This window comes from Bison bison, unplaced genomic scaffold, assembly GCF_000754665.1.
Source record: "Bison bison bison isolate TAMUID 2011002044 unplaced genomic scaffold, Bison_UMD1.0 scf7180017864474, whole genome shotgun sequence".
Classification (NCBI taxonomy): domain Eukaryota; kingdom Metazoa; phylum Chordata; class Mammalia; order Artiodactyla; family Bovidae; genus Bison; species Bison bison.
Genome location: NW_011495035.1, coordinates 9,249,435 through 9,274,808, shown reverse-complemented (window position 1 = coordinate 9,274,808; position 25,374 = coordinate 9,249,435). Strand labels below are relative to the sequence as shown.

The following is a 25,374-nucleotide window of genomic DNA, read 5'->3' as shown; positions in this document are numbered from 1 at the left end:
TGATTCTCCCCTAGAACCTCCAGAAGGAATGCATTACTTAAGGATATAATAAGACTATTTATTTCTTTATCAATACTATTTTGATTCCAAATGGCAGATTTAATTTTGGCTTTCAGAAAGACATTGAAAGAAATGTGTTATTTTAATGCAAGGAGAATAATTTCTGACTTATGACCTCCAGGGCTATAAGATACTAACTTTTTATTGTTTAAGACACACACACACACACACTTACCAGTCTCTGTCTTCATGGAATTTACATTACGATTAAATGGAAAGAGGGGAAGACAGATAATGGAAAAAAGGCAAGCATGCAGCATGTTAGAAGGTAGTAAGAACTATGAAAATTGTAAAGCATGAGAAGAGGATGGTGGTGGTGTTTACAATTTGAAATAGGTTTGAGGGAAAAATCTTTGCTGAGAAAGTGACATTGAATTGGAATTCCAATCTGAATGTGACATCACCACTTGAAGGCACTTCAGATTTCACATGTTAATACTCAATTCTTTATCTTCTCCTCTCAAACTTAGTTTTCTGTTCTCAGTACTGTGGTCAATAGCTCTGCCATCTACCAGCTGCTCAAGTTAGCACCTTAGGAGTCACTTTCTTTTTTCCTTCCTTCTTTTAAAAATATTTCTGCTTAATAAGTCATTTAAGTTAAAAAAAAATCTGTCTTCCCTCCTATACTATCAGGAGAGACACTGAAGTCCTTTTGGTTTTCATTTTAGCATACTGCCTGAAACTGGTCTCTCTGTGTTCCTAATCTTGTTCTACTCTGATTCTTTCTCCATGTTACAAGCAGAGCAACCCTTCTGCAGCACGCATATGACGGTGCACTCTCTTGCATAAAATCTTTCTATTTTCTCTGGAAGTTCAAGCCTAAACTCTACAGACATCGAATTCAAGCCTTCCACAATCTATTGTTGGCCTACAAATCCAATGATCCTTCTAAATACATCATCTATGATTGAAAAACACATTGTTATTTTGCTGCTGGGCCCGTGCACTAATCTAAGAGCATCTTGAGGGCTGGGTTTATGTCTCCTCCTTCTCTCTCTCAGTGCCACGCAAAGGGCTCAACATATGACGAGCACCAAATGAATGCTTTGTTCATTGATCGAAATCTGTCTGCTCGGCTAGTTTGGCAGAATAGTCCTGCTGTTGTTCTGAAACCATGCCTGTGAGATGCAGGCTGTAAGTTTCAGATTCTTTCTGGAAACATTCAGTGGTATATCTATACTTAATTATTATCCATTAGCTTGACATAATGTATTAGCCTAACATTTAAAAGGAAAGAGAGACGTTCTTAAACATGAGTAAGAATAAGAAGTTTTTATTTACACATGGCTAACTAAAGTAACATTTCACTAATTTCTTCAGCTTCAATGAGAAATAAAATATTTTCTCTAAGTGAATTTTCCAGACAACTAGATTTACCCCTTTAAGCACTAAGTTAATTGTTCAAAATAATCATTGGGAAGGAGTGGTTTTTCTATGATGTACACTTGTTTGCCTTACTAATCTAAGCTAACTGAAGATGTTTTTTTCCTCTTTAGGGACACAGTGTAATAATAATCATCAATCTTTGCTACAGAGTTCAAGATACTTATTCCCTTATTAATATTGTTTTAATTCTGAATGGCAGATTTAATTCTGGCTTTCAGAAAGACATTGAAAGAAACGTTTACGACAGTAAGAGATGTCAAATAATACGATACGAAGAACATCAAGATTTGGACTTGGGAAATAATTGAAAGGCGACTTGAGAATAGCATGTCGGTATATAAAGGGAAGAGGCATGGTGGAAGAGAATTAGATTTTTTCTTAATATAACTTCAGAAAGCAAAGCAAGAAACAATGAATGGAAATTACAAGGATATTGGTTATGAGGAAATACTCTAAAAATTAGTCAGGTCTTCATGTTAGACATAACCAGGGACGGTGAAGTCCATCCGTTGTGGGGTTCCCTGTCTGGGAATGGAAGCTGAGCTCCATGACTAGGGTAGGAATTGGACACTGTTGCCTGTCCACTTACTCTTCTTCTGGTTGTAGGACCCTATGCTTCTTTGGGGAAACCCCTGTCCCATTCTCAGTCCTCAAGGTCTTAGGTGGAGCTTCCCCAAGTGCCTCTTAGGATGGCATATGATCATGTCCTTCTGATCAGTGCATCACATCCCCTTGAATGTCACTGGTTCAGGGAAGATCACTGACCAAGGCAGGTTTATCCCATGCCATAAGCATCTATTCTGCAGTTGTGAGAAGTTAGAAAAGAGGGAAAGAGGGAAACCAGCGGCCATCCTACCAACAGGAGAGGAGAGCCCATCAGAAAATGGAGCCAAAGTAGAGGAAGACACCAGTGAGAGAGGAAGCCAGCCACCCAGTCCCACCGTCACTGTGTGAGCTCCTGAACCCAGGCACACCTCGAGACCCAGCCTGGCCCTGGTCTTCTCAAGTGTGGAGCCAGTGAACTCCTTTTGCTCCTGAAGCCAGTTCTGAGTTGGGTTTCTGTCACTTGCAACCAGAAGACTCCATGTGAGTTGGTTTCATGTCTCCTTATGATTCTAGGAGCCTAGGTTTTTATTAATGATTCTGTCATTTCTGAATTTTGATGTTTTTGTTTGTAATAGATCAATCTCATCTGCCTCAAATGCATTCTGTCCAGAAACAGTAAACAAAATTATCAACCTTTTTCAGTTACATGGCTTAATTGCTCAACGAATCCAAATAATTCCACTGCTTTGGTGGTGAGTAGAGGCCTCTCCTGAAAACTAATGTACTTGGGTCTTTGTGACAAACCATCTCTGTTTTAAATGCCTGATATTGCCTTTACTCTGATAGCTGGATAAATATACAAGAAAACAAAAAATATATATTTATGCTTATGGATATACTGCCTACACAATAATGAAGTTATAAAAATTAAAGATTAAATCTTTCATTTAGATGATTGGTTTAATATATATAAGGCCAGTGTAAATATGATTTAAATCCCTAAAGCCTTTAAAAACCAAAATAAGCACATATAAAAGTATTTTAAAAATTGTTCACATGTTAACATTAAACTAGTATTTCTGAATCCATACCCATTGAGGTAACTATAACACCACAATTTGAATAAGATCAAAATGTAAACATTTAAAAAAATGTTTCTTCTTATACTTTTATTGTAAACTCATTTGCAGGCAGCTGATTAGCTAAATTTAAAATTAAAAATCACTTAAGTAGTGTTTGGCTAAGTCAAACCATAAGCTCTAGGGAGAATGTTAATAAAAAGTGGTGCTTGATCATAAATTTTGTTCCACTGAAACTTGGTTTATAGCAATATTCCATAATTGAGATTAATCATCTCTTATTCAAATGTTAAAGGCCATCATTCAAAAGTCTACAAATAACAAATGTTGGAGAGGGTGTGGAGAAAAGGCAGCCCGCCTACACTGTTGGTGGGAATGTAAATTGGGGCAGCCACTACAGAAAACGGTATGGAGGGTCCTCAACAAAAAAAAAATAGACTTATTGTATGTTCCAGCAATTCAACCCTTGGGCATATACCCAGACAAAACTGTAATTCAGAAAGATACATGCACCCCTTTGTTCACTAGTAGTGCTACTTCTAACAGCCAGGAAAGGGAAACAATCTGTGTTCATTAACAGAAGAATGGAAAAAGAAGACATGCTATGGGAACTTCCCTGGTGGTCCAGTGGTGAAGACTTTACATTCCCAATGCAGGGAGCCCGGATTCAATCCCTGGCCAGCTAACTAGATCACATATGCTGCAACCAAGAGTTAGCATGCCGCAACTAAAAAGAATGTGCACACCACAAGAAGATCGAAGATCCCACCTGCCACAACTAAGACCCAGCTCAGCCAAATAAATAAATAAAATACTTTTTTGAAAAAAGATGTGGCACACACATACACACTATGGAATATCACTCAACCATCAAAAAGAATGAAACAATGCCATTTGCAGCAACATGGATGAACCTAGAGATTATCATACTAAGTGAAGTAAGTCAGAAAGAGAAAGACAAATAAAACATGGTATCACTTATATGTAGAATCTAAAATCTGATACATTGACATATCTGTGAAATAAAAAGAAACTCACAGAGAACACACTTATAGTTGCTAAGAGGGAGAGTGGGCAGGCGAGGGAAGGAATGAGGGTGTGGGATTAGCAGAGATAAACTATTATATATAGGATGGATAAAACACAAGGTCCTACTGCATAGCACAGGGAATTATATTCTGTGATAAACCATAATATCCTGTGATAAGCCATAATGGAAGAGAATATGAAAAAGAGTATGTATAACTAAATCACTTAGCTATACAGGAGAAATAAATGCAACCCCCTAACACAAGGGAAAGGCTACTGACTTAAACATTCTTGCCTGGACAATCCCATAGATAGAGGAGCGTGGCGGGCTACAGTCCATAGGGTCACAAAGAGTTGGATATGACTGAGTGACTAAGCATGTTATGTTATATTGTAAACCACCTATACTTCAACAAAATTTTTAAAAAATCATTCAAATGTTAATGGCTTGCCTTTTCATTCTTAGGATTCCACATCTCAAAAGAGAACTACAAGTCCGCATATTGGAAGCTATTACTCAACACTGTACATAGTCAACAAGTTTTTCCTTTTGTGTTGTTCTAGCAATGTCAGTCCTTCTCTAAAATAGGAATTCTAAACTTTTCACTTATGAATCCTATATATGATTGCTTTTCTTCATTTATCCACTTACTTATGTTTCTCTTTTATCAAAAAGGCAGAGGAAAATGGCAGAATTTCTTCTCTGTCAACAAGGAAATATCAGTAATATCTTTCTTATTTTTTACCCTTTTCAGAAATTACAGGAAGTTCAGTTGAGTTTATCTTTCTCGCACTCCAGCAGCGCATGGAGTAAACTTGGTCCATGGATGTGTGGCCCATACTGTTCTAACATTAAATTAAAAAAAAAAAAAAATTACTGACATTTAAAACTTAAGATAGGTCAACTTAAATCCCATGTTTCTAGTTTCCCTTGAAAAATGAGAAGGTGGAGAGGCACTGGACCTGTATTTCCATCTGGTGGCAATAATATGCTAACTTGAGGGGTAAGTGTCTCCAAAGGATGGGACACACACTGAAGTCCCTACATTCACCTTTAAATTATACCTGGCCAGGGACTTCCCTGGTGGTTTAGTGGCTAAAACTCCAAGCTCCCAATTCAGGGGGCCTGGGTTCGATCCCTGGTCAGGGAACTAGATCCCACTTGCCACAACTAAGAATTTGCATGCTTCAACTGAAAGATCCCGCATGAGGCAACAAGATCAAAGATCCCGTGTGCTCCAACTAAGACCGGTGCAGCCAAATAAATTAAGTAAAAAAGAAATACATGCTTTGTTAAAAAAATAAAAAATAAATTACACCTGGTCAGCTTTTGAATTCATTTTCATGATGAAAATCAATCTATCTGTTTAATACACTGTGAGAGAGGTGGAACTGAGAAAGAGAACAGTGAGGACACAGCACCTATGGGGATAAAAAGTGCTAACACTGACAGTTTGGGTCGTGCCTGGTGACGGTGGAGGTGATAAAGACCAGGACCTGAGTAATGATGGGGAGTTTCCTTGCTTTAAAGATACCTGTAGTGCCATAGCAATGTTGAGGCTATATCTGAACCCTATCAATCAAGTTAGAAGAAAAAATTTAAAAGTTGGAGAGGGATAAGCTTTGTGGTAAGTCAAATGGTAGAAGAAGTCAAATTCACTTATTAAAAGTAATTCTTGGTATATCATTTTCCCAAAGTTAATTTAAACAACCTGTATCAATGATTAAATTATAGTCATGTTGAGCGATCATTATTACTGTTAAAAAAGTTAGGGTGTCCTTTTTCTTCTAGGCACACAGAAAGACTGAATTTCCCTGTTGGGTTGAATTTGGGAAGAGCCAAGTGACTTCTTTTGGCCACCAAAACATGAGCAAAAAGAAGTGCTTCACTTCACATGTTTACCACCCTCTTTTCTGTCTTCCCTGGTGGCTCAGAGGATAAAGCATCTGCCTGCAATGCAGGAGACCTGGGTTTGATCCCTAGGTTGGGAAGATCCCCTGGAGAAGGAAATGGCAACCCACTCCAGTATTCTTGCCTGGAGAATCCCATGGACCAAGGAGCCTGGCGGGCTATAGTCCCTGGGGTCGCAAAGGGTTGGACATGACTGAGCGACTTCACTGTCTTTCTTTCTTTCCATCTGCAATTTAAATGTTCCAGAGAGTGCTATTCTACCAGCTTAGGCTTCAGAGAGCAGCAAGGCCCCCAGCAGACCTCTGGTGGGCATGCAGTGTGGATGAGAAATTTCCTTTTGTTTTAAGACACTGTAGGTTGCTTGTGAAAGCAGCAAATTTTATTAGCCTCTCCTGGATTGATCTTCCATGTTATTCAAACCACACTCATTCATATATCTATTTTTCATATTATTTTAAAATATTTTTCTTCATATTAATGTTATATTAAACCTTTTAAAATGTAGCCTTAATCTAATAATGTACATGGTACATAAAACAAGAAACTGTGCTCTCAAGTTCCAACTTTGGCTCCAGATTTGAATGTCAGGTCAGTAATCAGTAAACTATACCACTTTCTTGATATAACAGAAATCAGAAAGAGACACATATTATGCATTTACTATGTATGAATACACCCTCTATAAACCATATCGTGTTTGCAAAAATCATTAATAAGGACAACATCATCAGTGTGATGATCTACTTTGCATATGTAAATCCAAAGGTGTACAGGTGTTAAAGTTGATACGCACACATTTTTACAGGCTTCCCCATGACATCTTTGAGTACTTGACCTTTAGCATCAATTAAAATCATTATGTATACAGCTGGTAAATGTTATCTTATGCATGACAGACTCATGCACAATTACCATTTTCCAACAGATCTGAGTAGATTACAGAAAGGGGTGGGAGATATTTTATAGAGGTGACAGCCAAGAAAAGGTCTTACGAGATACCTGCTATTTGTCACAATATGACCTAAACCCCCAAACAACCCATATAATTACACTGGACAAAAGAACATGCATTATAAACATAATTCATGTATAATAGGAAACACACATTTGAAGAGTTTCGATATGAGAAAGAAAAAAAAACTTTTCAAAAATAAGTTTGAAATAGAGTTCTTAAAAAGACATGATTAAAATAATAAAAGCCAAGTTATTTGAAAATGAGTTCTGGAATTAAAGATGGTTTCACAAAAAGGGAGAGATTAACAAGAGACATACTAGACACTGCCAAATATTTGAGGGGTTGCCATAGCAAAGAAGAGCTGGAATTACTTGTTTATGGGGAAAAAACAAGGTATTAATAGAATGGAGAAAGATGGGCAAACCTACAAATAAATTTTAAGCTAAAATTAAAAAAGGTATTTCCAGTTGCACACCTTTGGGCAACTCCAACAGCCTTCAACATGTGGGATCATGTGGTCTACCATGTGTCTACCTATTCTAGGCTTTCTAGAATCTTAATATCAAGACCTGCTAATTTACCACTCTTTCCCAAAGCTTCAGCTCTTTGATTAACATTTAGTTCATGCAGAGCAGATCATAAATTCTTCCCTCTTGGACTGTTAACAACAGACCTATAAATTATTATGGGTTAACCACATAGTTAAAATATTTCAAGATAATACCTTTCGTTTTCTTTTAATACGTCCCTTCCTTTCTTCCAGGTGTAGACCGGTTTCGGAGAAGCCTTTGGCTTACACTCAATGACAACTTCACCTCCCACTTTGACAAGAGTTACCCTTTTTAAGAGGGTTCTTGAAAAATCTGGACCTACAGCTGGAAGAGAATACAGAAAATGAAATAATTATTATGGAAGAAAAAATCCACTAGATCATTCTTTAAAGTTTTTCTTTCTGTAATGCACTTATTACATCAAAGGGAGGAAGTTGCATTTTTCTGAAGTACAGGAGTAATACTGGAAGTTTTGATGGATTTATGAAAAGTTGAGCTGTAGTTTGTATACAGTAAAATGTACCCATTGAAAGTGTACAGCTTGATGAATTTGGTAAACTCCAACATGAAGATCAAAATATACGCTATTCCAAAACTATACATAGTGAGGGATTCTTTACGAAAACTACTCTATGTTCAGATGAAGAAAATTTTTTAAGTTTTACAGTAGCGAAAGGGAAAGATGAAACAAAAGCCCATAAGGCACTTTTCTGATTGTGTAGGTGAAAGCACCCCTTCCTTGACGGTTACTGCCTTTGTTCTCTCTCACAGCACTCTGAGCAGGTCTCCGTAAGAGGATGTGCTGAAATAAGAGCATGTGCTGAAATGTCTAAGCATCACCCTCTGTGAGCTCCTCCTTAAAAATAATGACTTAGAACAGCTTTCCACTATCACTGCCTAATTCAATGCCTGGTTCTTGCAGGATAAATTGTGACTTGCTCTTGGAAAACTCTATTCCGTGCTTGCTACCAATATTCTAAAAAAATCATTCATGTTGACACCAAATATGTAGTTACATGGAAATAACATTAAATAATTTCCTTCTTAAAACAAAAGATATTCCTCTATATCCTTAAAGAAATATAAAAGAAATCTTTCTGAAAATTTTCCATTTCCTTCTGCATTAATTGCACTAATGTTTTAGGATCTGTTGTGAGCTGTTATCGTATCAAAAATCCCTGACTCACTGTAGCTTGACTTGATGGAATTTACAATTTCATACCATGTTGAATGTGAAATTTAAATACAAATACTAGCCACAAACTACTTAGAAGAGTACAGAGAATGAGTATGTATGTATGTGGGTGGAGAGGATGGGAATCAACTTTTTTAAATGCACACAAACTATATGTTAGTGATTAAAAAATAAAAGGTTTCAGCAGAAGCAAGTTAAACCTTCATTAAGTGCTTCTGTTATGAAAATATTTTCAGTGTACAGAAAGAAAGAAAGATGGGAAGGTTACTTTTTAATGGGGTGTTGTAATGTACACATGGGGCTGGCTTTACTCAGTGAAGGTTAAATTAAATAAATGAATCTAGTGGGCAACTGATACTTCAATCCGTGTGCCTTGGATTCATGAGGGAAGTCTATAATTCAAAGAGTAATTCCATAATGATAAATGCAATTAATAAAGAGACTGCAAGTACAAATGCTTGTGCTTATAATGAGATAAATGCATTCCCTGTATGATCTGCAAAATTACACAATGAAAATTATAGGGTTCTGAGAAATATAAGGTCAGGGCAGACCTACTCGATATTTATGTAACAGGAATACTAACAAAAACAATAATCATTCTAGTAAATATGTCAGCATGATTAAAAAGATAGCTGAAATTCCTAATAGATAAACACTACAAAAAACAAACAAACAAAACAAAACAGGACTTCAGTGTGTGTATATATACATGAACACAGCTTGGTGAAACAAGGAAGCCAGGAAAGCAAAGAGCTGAGAATGGTAAACTATAAAACAAGTACAAAGTGCAGAAAGGCTCAGGAGAGCCACACTCTTAAACACAGTCCTGTTGAAACATAGCCAAAACTGAGTCAAGAGGAAGAATATGGGCTAAATGAGACACAGTCAGTAAGCTATCTGCCTTGACTAGCCTTGTGTTGACCTGAGTTAGTGGGCTTTGTTCTTGGTTGCTGGAACTAGTGAAATGCATGGACAAAGCAAGCATCTGTTATACTGATCTCATTTCTCCATTCACCACTCCCACACATGCTAATTTTCAACACACAAAGGTTCTTACAGCAGAATAGACTCACTCCCATCTTATGGAAACACCTGAACTGACACAGTAATGTGGAAAAAAAACAAGTCTCTAGAAGCCTTTTTTAAAAAAGGGTATTGTGTGAAATAGAGTTACAAATCTGTTAACATATAAAAATTCCTTCTTAAAACTATATCTTTCTACACACATATATTTTTATCACTTTAGGCAGACATTTTTCATCTGTTCAGGAGGAATTCTGCAACTGCATTTGAAATGAGTTTACATAAATCAAACCGTGCACAACACATGGGTGTATTTGTCAAAAAACTATATATTGCTTTTACAGGCTTTGAAATAGCATGATATCGGCCACACAGAAGGCAGAAAATGCACCTTCCACTTTCAAAAGCATTTGTGCTGTACTATGTACGTGCCTACTATCTTTTGGATATCCTAGAGATAAGACTGCCTTTGAATGTCTTTCACTAACAAAAAAAAAAAAAAAAAAGGAAATATAAATGTATATCTGTTCTCCTTGTTTATTCAACTTGCTTAAATTTACTTCTAGTTTTATCTAACTCTACAAATCTATCAGTTGCCACTATAAGCTGCAGTGTTTTCGCAGGAAAATTGTCAGACCTTCGTCTGTTTTTGAATACTTGACCCATCAAAGGATTTCTTAATATTCTGCTGTTCTGTGGCCATCTTTCACACCTGAGATGCCCTCAAGCTTGTGGGATGACGCTTTCTGTGTCTGCCCCCTATATTTATTCTGATTCCCAACCTTCAGCTCAGGAGAGGCCTGAGGGCAAAGCAAAAGGAGGCTGTTTAATTTGATATTCACAGAGAATCAGATTTTTAAGAGTTATTGATAAGGTCCTATTAGGGCATTGTTAGAATCCAGCCTTTGTTGGTACTGGAAAAAATTAGTGCACATTCAAGGTGAAACTTCAGTGGGTTCCTAATGGTTCAGAAAAGATAAAACCAATTGTCAAATTACCCACTTGAGCCTGAGAGTAGTGCCAATTCTGGGAGCTCCTCATTTGCTAAATCTAATGCACTCTGAGGACACGTTTCTTACAGGAACTACTAGGGGGCACTGCACTCCCAGTGTTGGAATAAGTCACACTACAGGACCTCGTCCCTGTGGGCAATGCGACTTTTTATTATTTTTCAATGATCTTTAACATATTAATATTACATTACCTAGGAGAAGCATCCGGCTGAGAGAAACCTTCTATGCAATTCTCCACTGTTTGCTTTCACTTAATTAAATGACTCTTGGTCACATGTCAAGGATATTTTAAGTGGCCTACAGAACACTTGAAAACTGAGGTTGTGCCCTAGGATCATTTCTCAAGAGAGTTGCTGAGAATGATAACTGTATAACGGAATGTGCAGTAGCAGTCCCACCTGGGAAATAGATGGGTGTGATGTTTTACTCTGTTATTAAAGGAAAGGATAATTACGTGTGTCTGGTCTATAAATCTGCAGACACACCACTGGGATCACTGCCAGTTGACAGGGACTATTAAGGCTGACCCTTTCAGAAGTTCAGAATTTCATATTATTTTAACCTTTTTCTATTATCTTTAACTATTACCTCATCATCCCATAGAAAATAAAGCTTGAGTAAATGCATTCATTCAAGTATGGCCACCCCTGAGGAGATAATGCTGGTATCAGAAATTAAAACCCCAAACTTCGCCTGCCTTGCTGGGTAGGTAGCTAGAAGACTGGCTACAGTGGAGATAGTCTTCTCTCTAGGTCCGTCATTTCAGAATGGCTGATGCAAAATCAGTCTCTCTGATTGGGGATGACATTCAAAAGGAAACACCCAACAATCTCTGAAGTCAGAGTTTTCTATTCTAGGATTACCATGATGTGCTCCTTCTAAGACTCTAATAGTCACTCCTGCTGGCTTTGGTCTAATTTGCTGAATGTCCTGTTCCCCCCAGGCTCCTCCTATCATGGTTGCTCTTGTTTATGGGCTTCTGCTCTTTGGGGAAAGTTATTATTAAACCAAACTAATAATATTTACAGTCACAAGGTTTAAGATTAAATAAAATACCTGTATTGTACACAAAGCACTTCAATATTTTTCCTGAGTAAATTCTTTCTACCTACTCTTCTCCTCTGCTATTTCCACTATTTCCATTTTTTTGTGTGTGTGTTAGTTGCTCAGTTGTGCCCAACTCCCTGTGACCCATGGACCAGGCTCCTCTGTCCATGGGGTTCTCCAGGCAACAATACTGGAGTGGGTGCCATACCCTTCTCCAGGGGATCTTCCCGACCAAGAGATCAAACCTGGGTCTCCCACATTGCAGGCAAATTCAAAGGAGCTACCTGGGCATTTTAGAGAATTTTAAGCTGAAAAGAAATACAGTTTTGTGTGAAAACAAAAAAATCCTTTTTATTTTGAAATAATTACAGATTCACAAGAAGTTGCAAAGATAATTCAGAGAGGTCCATTGTATCTTTCACTCAGTTTCCCCAATGGTTACATTTTTTTTTTCAGTAATTGGAGGGTAATTGCTTTACAATGTTGTGTTGGTTTCTGCCATACAACGTGAATCAGCCATAAGTATAAGTGTGTCCACTCCTTTTTGAACCTCCCCCCAATCCCACCCCATCTCTCTAGGTCATCACAGAGCACTGAGCTGAGATCCCTGTGCTATACAGCAACTTCCCAGTAGCTATGGATTTTACATGGGGTAATGTGTATGTTTCACTGCTACTCCCACTCCCCCCTTTCCCCACTGTGTCCACAATGTTCTCTATGACTGGATTCCTGCCCAGCAAATAGGTTCATTAGTATCATTTTTCTAGATTCCATATATATGCGTTAATATACAATATTTGTGACCCCAGTACAACATTACAAGGAACCTAATCATGGATAAGGTGTGTAGAGTTCTGTCTTATTTTATCAAGTACTTTCACTTGTAACTACCACTGAAATAAAGATAAAGAACTCTTCCATCATTACAAAGACCTCTCTCATGCTATCATTTTAGAGGTACATCCAACCCCCTTCTGTACTCCCTATGTCTGCTGCTGCTAAGTCACTTCAGTCGTGTCCGGAGACCCACCAATCAGTATTCCAACTCTGCAGTTTTGTCATTTTGAGAATATAAACAAATGCATACGTTTTGTGTCCATAAAATCATACATTATGATTTTTTTTGAGAGATTTCTTTTTTCAGTTGGCATAATGCTCTTGAGATCCACCCAGGTTGCTGAATGTATTAACAGTGATTCCTTTCTATTGCTGAGTAGTTATATCTCAACCATGTGGGTGTGCAAGACAAATTCATCTCTACTGTTGACATTTCAGGCACTATGATAACTGATGAATACTTTTTAAGCATAGAAACCATTTCAAGATCTTTCAACAGTATCACTGCCAACAAGTAGGATTAGCCCTTTTTTTCTTTTTTTTAGTGTGGGGGATTGACATGTACACACTGTTGTATTAACAATGGACAATAAACAAGGACTTGCAGTATAGTACAGGAACTCTGTTCAATGTTACATAACAACCTAAATGGGAAGAGAATTTGAAAAAGAATAGATTCATGTATAACTGAACCACTTTGCTATACCCTTGAAACTAACACAATATTGTTAATCACCTATACTCCAATATAAAATTTTAAAAGCCCCTTTTTTCTTTTTATGAAGGTTTGAAAGCCAAGCTCTCATTGGGTAAACAAGGGTAGATTCTTTCTTATTCAAGGAAAAATATTTTAAAGGCATTTTAGAACATCATTTCTTACACAGCAATTAACAAGTTGATTGAAAATCATTCCGGAGAAGGCAATGGCATCCCACTCCAGTACTTTTGCCTGGAAAATCCCATGGACGGAGGAGCCTGGTGGGCTACAGTCCATGGGGTCGCTAGAGTCGGACACGACTGAGCAACTTCACTTTCACTTTTCAGTTTCATGCATTGGAGAAGGAAATGGCAACCCACTCCAGTGTTCTTGCCTGGAGGATCCCAGGGACGGGGGAGCCTGGTGGGCTGCCATCTCTGGGGTCGCACAGAGTCGGACACGACTGAAGTGACTTAGCAGCAGCAGCAGCAGAAAATCATTCTTATATGTTTTAAAAGCTTCAACTGCTAAACCCTTGTTAACCTTCCTTGAGCAGCTCTATCTGTATGAAGATAATAACACAGCAAGCATTTTTTATTTTTTTAAGCATTTTTTAATATCTGTAACTGTAAGCACTCTGAACTTCCTACATTAGTGCAAGTTAGAGATATTTCATTTTATTTGGCGTTATGTCTTGAACACTCATACAAATTTGTGAAAGTAGTGTGTGGTGCTACAGTGTTATATTTGATTGAGTAACTTTGTTATGAGATCAAAATAGTTGTTTAATTGACAGAAGAGAGTCATTGAACTATGAGAACTCTGGAATTCCAGTGGTTACAAAATGGTAGCACCCATTAGTAATAATTATTAGGTCATCAGTTCCTGGAAGGCAAAGACTATGAATCAGGGATCTTGGACCTAGCACAGTCCTTGCACAAAGTAGATGTTCAATTAATATATGCTGAATTAATGTATGTTGTAGGAGAGAACTCAGGAATTCAGTTCAAGACAGGAAATACCCTTCTCATGATGCTTCACCTGGATATCAACGACTTCTTGAACTTCATGGCCTATGTACAGGACACTCCATCCTCTCTGGAGTTGGACCTCAGTCAAATGAAGCAGGATTATCCAAGAAACAATTCAGGCTATCTGTACACTTGTCCCTGAAAATCCAATAGCCATGGAGAGACTGGTTCCAGGTACCAAAATCCATGGATGCTTAAGTACCTCATTTAAATAGCAGGCTACAATGAATACAGCCAGCCCCCCATAACTGGCAGGTGTAGAGTACTGGCTGTACTCTTTTTTTTTTTTTCCTTAATTAATGTTTTTATTTGGGAAGCTCAGTGTTTTGTTTTGTTTTTTCTTTTTTTTTCCTAATTTTATTTTTAAACTTTACATAATTGTATTAGTTTTGCCAAATATCAAAATGAATCCGCCACAGGTATACATGGCTGTACTCTTTCACCATGTGAACTGGTGTGATGGTAGATGGTTAACAACTGACTCTCCAAGCAAAATAGAACACCAAAGAACTTGCGTTTTGAGCTTGCCAATTTCTGATTTTCCAAGTGTAGGGTTGAACCAGAGCAGTGTCACCTGGAAACTTGTTTGAAGTGCAAACCCTCAGGCCCCTCTCAAGAACTACTATGTCAGAAATTCTGGAGGTAGGGCTCAGCTTTGTGTGTTTTAATGAGCCTTCCAAACAGTTCTGATGCATGGTAGAGTCTGAGAATCAATACCATAGAAAAACCTAATTACCTTCTGATCTGATCAATTAGAGCAACAGAACTTCTACCCATTGGAATCATTCCTGGGTGATTAAGGAATAAAGAGTCCTGGAGTCTCTACCAAGGACTAGTTGGTAGGGAGGATGTTATCAGGACCGTTCAGTTCACTCACACAGTTGTGTCTGACTCTTTAAGACCCCATGGACTGCAGCACACCAGGCTTCTCTTTCCTTCACCAACTCCTGGAATTTGCTCAAACATGTCCATCAAGTCAGTGATGTCATCCAACCATCTCATCCTCTGTTGTCCCTTCTCCTCCTGCCTTCAATCTTTCCCAGAAACAGGGTCTTCTCCAATGAGTCAGTTCTTTGCATCAGGTGGCCAAAGAATTGAAGCTTCAGCTTCAGCATCAGTCCTTCCAATGAATATTCAGGAGTGATTTCCTTTAGGATTGACTGCTTGGATATCCTTGACTCAAGAGCCTTCTCCAACACCACAGATCAAAAGCATCAATCCTTTGGTGCTCAGCTTTCTTTATAGTCCAGCTCTCACATCCATACATGACTACTGGAAAACCCATAGACTTTACTAGACAGAATTTTGTTGGCAAAGTAATCATTCTGCTTTTTAATATGCTGTCTAGGTTGGTCATAGCTTTTCTTCCAAGGAGCAAGTGTCTTAATTTTATGGCTGCAGTCACTATTTGCAGTGATTTTGGAGCCCAAGAAAATAAATTCTGTCACTGTTTCCATTGTTTCCCCACCAATTTGCCACGAAGTGATTGGACTGGATGCCATGATCTTCATTTTTTGAATGTTGAATTTTAAGCCAGCTTTCTCATTCTCCTCTTTCACTTTCATCAAGAGACTCTTTAGTTCTTCTCTTTCTGCCATAAGGGGGTGGTGTCATCTGCATATTTGAGGTTATTGATATTTTTTCCAGCAATCTTGATTCCAGCTTCTGCCTCATCCAGCCCAGCATTTCACATGATGTACTCTGTATATAAGTTAAATAAGCTGGGTGACAATACACAGCCTTGACGTACTGCTTTCCCAATTTGGAACTAGTCTGTTGTTCCACGTCCTGTTCTAACTGTTACTTCTTAACCTGCATACAGATTTCTCAGGAGGCAGGTCAGGTGGTCTGGTATTTCCATCTCTTGAAGAATTTTCCACAATTTTCTGTGATCCACACAGTCAAAGGCTTTGGCATAGTCAATAAAGCAGAAATTGATGTTGTTCTGGAACTCTCTTGCTTTTTCCATGATCCAGTGGATGTTGGCAATTTGATCTCTGGTTCCTCTGTTCTTTCTAAATCCAGCTTGAACATCTGGAAGTTCTCGGTTCACGTACTGTTGAAGTCTCCCTTAGAGAATCTTAAGCATTACTTTACTAGTGTGTGAGATGAGTGGCATTGTGCAGTAGTTTGAACATTCTTTGGCATTGCCTTTCTTTGGGAATGGAATGAAAACTGACCTTTTCCAGTCCTGTGGCCACTGCTAAGTTTTCCAAATTTGCTGGCATACTGAGTGCAGCACTTTTACAGTATCATCGTTTAGCATTTGGAATAGCTCAACTGGAATTTCATCACCTCTATTAGCTTTGTTCGTGAGGCTCACTTGACTTCACATTCTAGCATGTCTGGCTGTAGGTGAATGATCGCACGATCAGGGTTATCTGTGTCATGAAGATCTTTTTTGTACAGTTCTTCTATGTATTCTTGCCACCTCTTCTTAATATCTTCTGCTTCTGTTAGGTCCATACCATTTCTGTCCTTTATTGTGCCCATCTTTGCATGAGCACAATACCATAATTTTTGCTTGGTATCTCTAATTTTCTTGACAAGATCTCTAGTCTTTCCCATTCTATTGTTTTCCTCTATTTCTTTGCATTGGTCACTGAAGAAGGCTTTCTTAGCTCTCCTTGCTATTCTTTGGTACTCTGCATTCAGATGGGTATGTCTTTCCTTTTCTTCTTTGCCTTTAGCTTCTCTTTTCTCTTCTTCTTCTCAGACAACCATTTTGCCTCTTTGCTTTCCTTTTTCTTGGGGATGGTCTTGATCACCACCTCCTGTACAATGTCACAAACCTCCATCCATAGTTCTTCAGGCACTCTATCAGATCTAATTCCTTGAATCTATTTCTCACTTCCACAGAGATTTGATTTGGGTCATACCTGAATGGTCTAGTGGTTTTCCCTACTTTCTTCAATTTAAGTCTGAATTTGGCAATAAGGAGCTCATGATCCAAGCCACAGTCAGCCCCTCGTTTTGTTTTTTCTGAATGTATAGAGCTTCTCCATCTTTGGCTGCAGAGAATATAATCAATCGATTTTGGTATTGACCATCTGGTGATGTCCGTCCATAGAGTTGTCTCTTGTGTTTTGGTAGAGGGTGTTTGCTATGACCAGTGCATTCTCTTGGCAAATCTCTGTTAGCCTTTGCTCTGCTTCATTTTGTACTCCAAGCCCAAACTTGCCTGTTACTCCAGGTATCTCTTGACTTTCTACTTTTGCATTCCAGTCCCCTATGATGAAAAGGACAGCTTTCTTTGGTGTTAGTTCTAGAAGGTCTTGTAGGTCTTCATAGAACTGTTCAATTTCAGCTTCTTTGGCATTATTGGTTGGGGCATAGACTTGAATTATTGTGATACTGAATGGTTTGCCTTGGAAACGAATAGAGATCATTCTGTTGTTTTTGAGACTGTACCCAGTACTGCATTTCAGACTCTTTTGTTGACTAACTATAATGGCTACTTCATTCTTCGAAGGGATTCTTGCCCACAGTAGTAGATATAGTGGTCATCTGAATTAAATTCACCCATTCCAGTCTTTTAGTTCACTGATTTCTAAAATGTAGATGTTTACTCTTGCCGTCTCCTGTTTGACCACTTCCAATTTACCTTGATTCATGGACCTAACATTCCAGGTTCCTATGCAATATTGCTTTTTACAGCATTGGACTGTACTTTCATCACCAGTCATGTCCACAACTGGGTGTTGTTTTCACTTTGGCTCCGTCCCTTCATTCTTTCTGGAGTTATTTCTCCACTGATCTTCAGTAGCATATTAGGCACCTACTGACCTGGGGAGTTCATCTTTCAGTGTCCTATCTTTTTGCCTCTTCATACTGTTCATGGGGTTCTCAAGGCAAGAATACTGAAGTGGTTTGCCATTCCCTTCTCCAGTGCACCATGTTTTGTCAGAACTCTCCATCATGACCCGTCCATGTGGGTGGTCCTACAGAGCATGGCTCATAGTTTCCTTGAATTAGACAAGTCTGGGATTCATGTGAGGGACGACTGTATGGTACTGGGCTATTAAAGAGCTCCCCTGGTGACTCACAAGCAGCAAAATTTGAGAATCACTGAAATAGGGTTTACTGATAATTGTGCAGCTGTCTGTATTATAAGCTTTTGGTATGGATACTAGTTTAAAACAAAACAAACAAAACAAAACAAAACAAAACCCAAACTTCATATTGCTACAATCACTTCAGATTTGCAGGAAGTTTTCACATGTCATCTCTTTTAGTTTTGACAGTGACACCCTCATTTTATTGATTAGTGAAGGCTTAGTAACTTGTTAAAGATATCAAATTTGCATTTGAGATCCACGTGCATTGCTTTCCCTCTTTCTGATGAGTTAAGTAAAGCTCCTATCAGACAATATTTGGGTAAGAAAGGCATCCCTCCTCTCATTGGATGCTGTTTACACTCAGCACATTTGATTGTAATCTGGCTCAATGAGGCAGTTGAGAAATCAGACTTAGTTGCAGATGAGCACTTGTGAAAATCCCTGTGAAATGACTTTGAGTTTAGCTTTAGTATTTTTCTAATTTGTAGGCCAGTCATTTGGACACATGGCAAATTAACCATATAACTGCTCAAGCCTGCACCTCACTTTAATTGACCATCAGTTCCTTAATGGCATCTGAGTGTCCTGCCAGGGTCTGATGTCTTCCACCTCAGAGGCCAGAAGAATGCCCACGGTCCTGAACCATCAGATAGGAACTCCTTGGACCAAGGCTACTTCTATCCCTTATACAGTACTGGCAAAGTCAAGTCATATTCAAGACCACTGGGAAGACACTCAGTTGCTCTTAAGGACAGTTCATCCCATTTCAAAATCAAAGATACTCTAGTGTGTATAAAATGGACAGCTAGTAGGAATCTTATGTTTAGCACAGGGAGCTCAGGTTGATGCTCTGGAGGTGGGATGGGGGACGGATGGGAGGGGGATCCAGGAGGGAGAGGATATACGCATACATATGGCTGATTCACTTCATTGTACAGCAGAGACTAATATAACATTATAAAGCAAGTATACTCCAATGAAAAATATATAGTAATAATTATGATAATAATTTGATTTATTGTAGATCATTTGACAACAAAGGAAAGCAGAAAAAAAGGAAAAAATATCTCCCATATTCCTACCCAATAAAAAGATAGTCTAGTGACCCTGCTGCTTATGATCCAGGTCAGCTGGACACAGTGCCCGAGCATCTTGCTCTAGCACCATCACTTGTCTTCTGTAGAGGATGCTGTTGGTACCTCACACGGATTCTTTTTTCTGGCCCCAGATGCTGTGAGCATTGGTTGCTTACCAACTCCAGCTGCCCTCTTCTTTGGGAAGTTGACTGGGAGATTTTGCTCCATATACCCTGCCATTACCAGCACCACTTAAGGGGCAGATCAATGAATAACCTATGAAGATATTTTAAAAAAGGTCAGCCTCCTTGCCTGAGGTGGGAATAGCTCTGAGATGCACTTATGCTCCAGACATCACCCTCTAGAATGAGAAATAGGCTAGACTTTACCTGGGACCATGTCCCTGCTCCCTGCCTTCCGACCCCCGTCCCTAGCCTGCTCTCTTATACATTTTGCTCAGAGAACACTCCTCCAGTGACTCATAGGTACCTAAACCCCTGCCTCAGCTTTTGAGGTCTTAGGTATACTCTATCTTTGCTGTTCTTGTTGAGTCACTTAGTTTTGTCGGACTCTTTTGTGACTCCATGGACTGTAGCCCACCAGGCTCCTCTGCCCATGGGATTTCCCAGGCAAGAATCTTGGGGTGGGTTGCCATTTCCTTCTCCAGGGATCTTCCCAACCCAGGGATTGAACCCATATCTCTTGCATTGCAGGTGGATTCTTTACCACGGAGCCACCATATATATACAGGATGACACTGGTGTTCTGTATGGAGCAGCACAGAAAATTTCAAGTTTGGCAGTTCAGTCAGCATCCCCTAGTACCAATATGATCATCTATCTGAGTAGACACAAACATTAAACATGAATAGAAATATTTCATTAGAAAAGTTATCTTAATAAAATACTTAATTTGGCTTTTTTAAATGTATTTTTTTTTTTGTAGAAGATTCAAATTTCCCTAAGATTATAAGACTCAGTTCGCTGTTCCAATTCCAGCACACTCTTCTATGACCCAGGGAGTTGTGGTTTCTCACAGGTGTACATCATACAAGTGAACCTCATCCATGACAGAAGCTAACATAGGAGAAGAAGTCTGGAAACAGTTGCCTTGAGGAGTAATAAACTATCAACTGTAATAGGTCAGTCACAAACAAGGATGTACTATTTCTATTTAAAAGTACTCATCACCAGGCTACTCTAATATACTGACCTCAAGGTAAAAGTCTACGGCATTTGCCCACCCAGTGAGTAAATCACCCAGCACCTAGGTTAATTATTTAGCAGTTTCAATCCATTAAATATAGATACATTACATATACATTAAATACCCAGACAGAATACATAAAACAAGACTAAGGGAAAAGCCTATTAAACATATGCTTCCTAACCATCTCTTATTCATGACCTTAAGGCTGTTTCCCAGCACAAAAGGGAATCTCTCTCTAGCACTGGAGGATGCTGATAATGGATCAATAGCTGCAACCAGCATACTTCTTTTCTTCCTTATACTGAAGTATCTTGTTTTCATTTTGTTTCTTGGTTCAATTCAACCTCCCTAAGATTCTAATACAGGTAATAATTAATCTGTTATTAAATCCATAAGAGTCAAACTATTACCACCCAGCAAGAAACAAAGTGACTTGTGAAATACGATTGTATTAAAGCTTACTCAATCAATATTCACATATGTGTATTTTTAAATAATCAAATGTCTTCTCCTTCTTTCATTTAATAAGAACTCTAGGGATTTACTCATTCAGTACTTAACTGCCCTTTAATTCACTTGGAATATACTAGTGTGATTTTCTGGGGCAGGAAAAATGGGATATTAAATAGAGAACTTCTAAGCTTGTTCAATATCTTCCAAAATTGGCCCTTAATTAATTTTTCCATCTTCCTCTTTCAAGTTTAAACTTTGCCGATACACTTTATGTATTTGAATTAAAATTTCTGAGAAACATTCAGGATTTTCTATGGGCAAGAAACTATCTAGATGTTTTATAACTTTTGTTCAGGCATTTTCACTCTGCACTGTTCCTGGTTCTTTTTTTCCTTTTGCCTGTATAAATATAAATTATTTTTCAAGGTTCACCTGACTAGCTCAGTCCACTGGTCAAACTCTCTTTCCTGAATTTCTGGAAGACTTACTATTTGTATCACTTGTTTGGAACTGAATAATTTACTGACATGCCTTACAGTTCTTACACTCAATAAAGCTGAGATCAGGGAGGGGGGTTAAATAACTTCTCAGGCATTTTCATCTTTACTGAGCTTGCTTGCTGATCTCAAGGGAATTAAGAAAGGACTCAGACCAAGAATTCAAATGGAATTGGTTCTAACTGGAAATGACTTGAAATAAAGCTCTGAATGTAAGAGTTGAATCAGTGATTATCACCTCATAGGCCTTGAACCCTTGGTAGAGGGAAGAGAAAGGATCTGGTGAGGATCGTAGGATATGCATATCAGATAGATATATAGACACAGATACAGATTGGCCTTCCCAGGTGGTGCTAGTGATAAAGAACCTGCCTGCCAATGCAAGAGACATAAGAGACACAGATTTGATCCTTGGGTCAGGAAGACCTCCTGGAGGAGGGCATGGCAACCCATTCCAGGATTCTGGCCTGGAGAATCCCATGGACAGGGGAACCTGGCAAGCTTCAGTCCACAGGATTGCAAAGAGCTGGACATAACTGAAGTGACTTAGTGTGCACATGGATATAGATATGGATATCTGGAGATGGATGTATACACACACACACATCTCATTGTTGTCATTCAGTTGCTCAGTTGTGTCCAACTCTTTGCAACCATACTGTTATGCTCCCCTCTGGGTAAGTGCTCTAGATAAAAATCATTTAATAGCCTTTCTCACTTCAGGCTCTGCTTTTGGGACTGTAGTCATCCTCTATCTTTACTCCATGATTACATCCTGTGATTTCCAGTCATTTGTTACCATCAAATTTTCTTATTTTAACAAAAGGATCTACAAAATCTTTAATGATTATAATGGCATCCCCAGACTTTTAAATTGGACAGCTTTCGCCTGGAGGGTCTAAAGACAATGTGATTCATTCCTGAGGCCACACACCCTCCTCTGTAGCTGTTTTCTAACCAGTTGACACTATGTTTAACAAAGAATACACTTCTTTCTGCAGAACATTCTACATAATCTACCTTTGTGAATTGCACTCCACAACTGTCAGCTCCAACTACGAACAATCAGAGTCCACTTGGCCAGGATGGGACCATTGTACTTGTCCTGGGAAGCTGGAATTATCATCCTTAACATTTATAGTGGGGAAGGTATGTGTGTGGGGGACAGCCTTACAGTAGCCACACTGATGTTGACTCCAAGACCACAGAATCCTCCATGGCCTCTTTGAAAAAGACTGCAACCTCATGAATCCTCAAAAATTTTTATCTTTGATTGGGTGTTGGTTCAGGTAAAGAAGCTGGTGAGGACAACAATTATGGAAGCAGATCCTTTCTTTTTTACCTTGCATGGGTGGACGAACATTCAATTCAGGAGCATCCACTTAATCCATGTCAGATCCACATGCCAGGCACCAAGAAGTGCTCTGCAGAAGGGCAAGTCAGGACTCTGAATCTGGGCAAATTATCAGGACTTATGGAATCAGCTCTCTCTGTGTGTTGCTTTTCTCTTATTTATAACCTTTCTATTACGCTCCAAGAAGAACTGCTACTTAGACATTTAAGATAAATTCCGAAGTCAAAGTAAAGATTTTTCTATAAGACAAATGCAAGTTGATGGTCTGAAGGTTTTTTTTTTTTTTTTAATGCCTAGAGCTTTCTTAATTCACTAACCACTGTTTTCAAAGATTTACTTCACTAATTAATTCATTTTTTAAAACAGTCTCTCAACTCCTTCATTACTTAGTGCAGTCATTCATTCTTACATTCATTCAATATTTAATGAGTGCATACTATGTGCTTCAATATTGTATTAGGTCCTGATGATTAAATGAGTGAAACCAAGTATGGTCATTGACATCACAGGGAAGTTAAAGTGCAGAGAGAGAAAAAGACAGAGAAATCACATTAGCAAATGTAAATGTAAATGCAGCATGATATCAAGGAGCATTAAAAGGCAGGATGAAAATTGTAACAGTAGGAGCTGACCTGGGCATAGAGAGAGGTATGACTTCCTGAGGAAGCCAATATGGAGCTGGGAGAGGCAGCCTCAGTTCAGTTCAGTTTAGTTCAGTCACTCAGTTGTGTCTGATGCTTTGCAACCCCACAGATTGCAGTATGTCAGGCTACCCTGTCCATCACCAACTCCTGAAGCTTGCTCAAATGATTCAGTGATGCCATCCAACTATCTCATCCTCTGTCATTCCCTTCTCTTCCTGCCTCTAAACCTGTCCCAGCAGCAGGGTCTTTTCCAATGAGTCAGTTCATTCCGTCAAGTGGCCAAAGTATTAGAGTTTCAGCTTTAGCATCAGTCCTTCCAATGAATATTCAGGACTGATTTCCTTTAGGATGGACTGTTTGGATCTCCTGCAGTCCAGGGACTCTCAAGAGCCTTCTCCATTACCACAATTCAAAAGCATCAATTCTTCGGCATTCAGCTTTCTTTATAGTCCAGCTCTCATGTCCATACATGACTACTGGAAAAACCATAGCCTTGACTAGATGGACGTTTGTTGGCAAAGTCATGTCTCTGCTTTTTAATATGCTGTCTAGGTTGGTCATAACTTTTCTTCCAAGGAGTAAGCATCTTTTAATTTCATGGCTGCAGTCACCATCTGCAGTGATTTTGGAGCCCAAGAAAACAGTCTGTCACTGCTTCCATTGTTTCCCCATCTATTTTCCATGATGTGATGGGACCGGATGCCATGATCTTAGTTTTCTGAATGCTGAGTTTTAAGCCAACTTTTTCACTCTCTTCTTTCACTTTGATCAAGAGACTCTTAGGTTCTTCTTCACTTTCTGCCATAAGTGGGTGGTATTATCTGCATATCTGAGGTTATTGATATTTCTCCCAGCAATTTTGATTCCAGCTTTTACTTCATCCAGCCCAGCGTTTCTCATGATGTACTCTGCGTATAAATTAAATAAGCAGGGTGACAATATACAGCCTTGATGTGCTCCTTTCCTGATTTGGAACCAGTCTGTTGTTCCATGTCCAGTTCTAACTGTTGCTTCCTGACCTGCATACAGATTTCTCAGGAGGCAGGTCAGGTGGTCTGGTATTCCCATCTCTTGAAGACTTTTCCACAGTTTGTTGTGATGCACACAGTCAAAAGCTTTGGCATAGTCAATAAAGCAGAAGTAGATGTTTTTCTGGAACTCTGTTGCTTTTTTGATGATCCAACGGATGTTGGCAGTTTGATCTCTGGTTCCTCTGCCTTTTCTAAATCTGGCTGGAACATATGGAGGTTAACAGTTCACATACTGTTGAATCCTAGTTTGGAGAATTTTAAGCATTACTTTACTAGCGTGTGAGATGAGTGCAATTGTACGGTAGTTTGAAAATTCTTTGGCATTGCCTTTCTTTGGGATTAGAATGAAACCTTTTCTAGCCTTGTGGCCACTGCTAAGTTTTCCAAATTTGCTGGCATATTGAGTGCATCACTTTCACAGCATCATCTTTTAGGATTTGAAATAGCTCAACTGGAATTCTTTCACCTCCACTAGTTTTGTTCATGGAGAAGGCAATGGCACCCCACTCCAGTACTCTTGCCTGGAGAATCCCATGGGCAGAGGAGCCTGGTGGGCTGCAATCTGTGGGGTTGCAAAGAGTCGGACACGACTGAGTGACTTCACTTTCACTTTTCACTTTCATGCACTGGAGAAGGAAATGGCAACCCACTCCAGTGTTCTTGCCTGGAGAATCCCAGGGACAGGGGA

The 25,374-nt window shown here is 38.9% G+C and overlaps 1 protein-coding gene across 3 annotated transcripts in view; it reads right to left on the bottom strand.

Moving 5' to 3' along the window:
• CNTN4 (contactin 4) overlaps nt 1–25,374 on the bottom strand; it is a 999,337-nt gene that overhangs the window by 151,768 nt on the left and 822,195 nt on the right. For all 3 annotated transcript variants that reach the window (XM_010862023.1, XM_010862025.1, XM_010862024.1), the window contains one exon: nt 7,692–7,842. In XM_010862023.1, the coding sequence (XP_010860325.1) occupies nt 7,692–7,842 (151 nt within the window). The remainder of the gene's footprint in view (nt 1–7,691; nt 7,843–25,374) is intronic.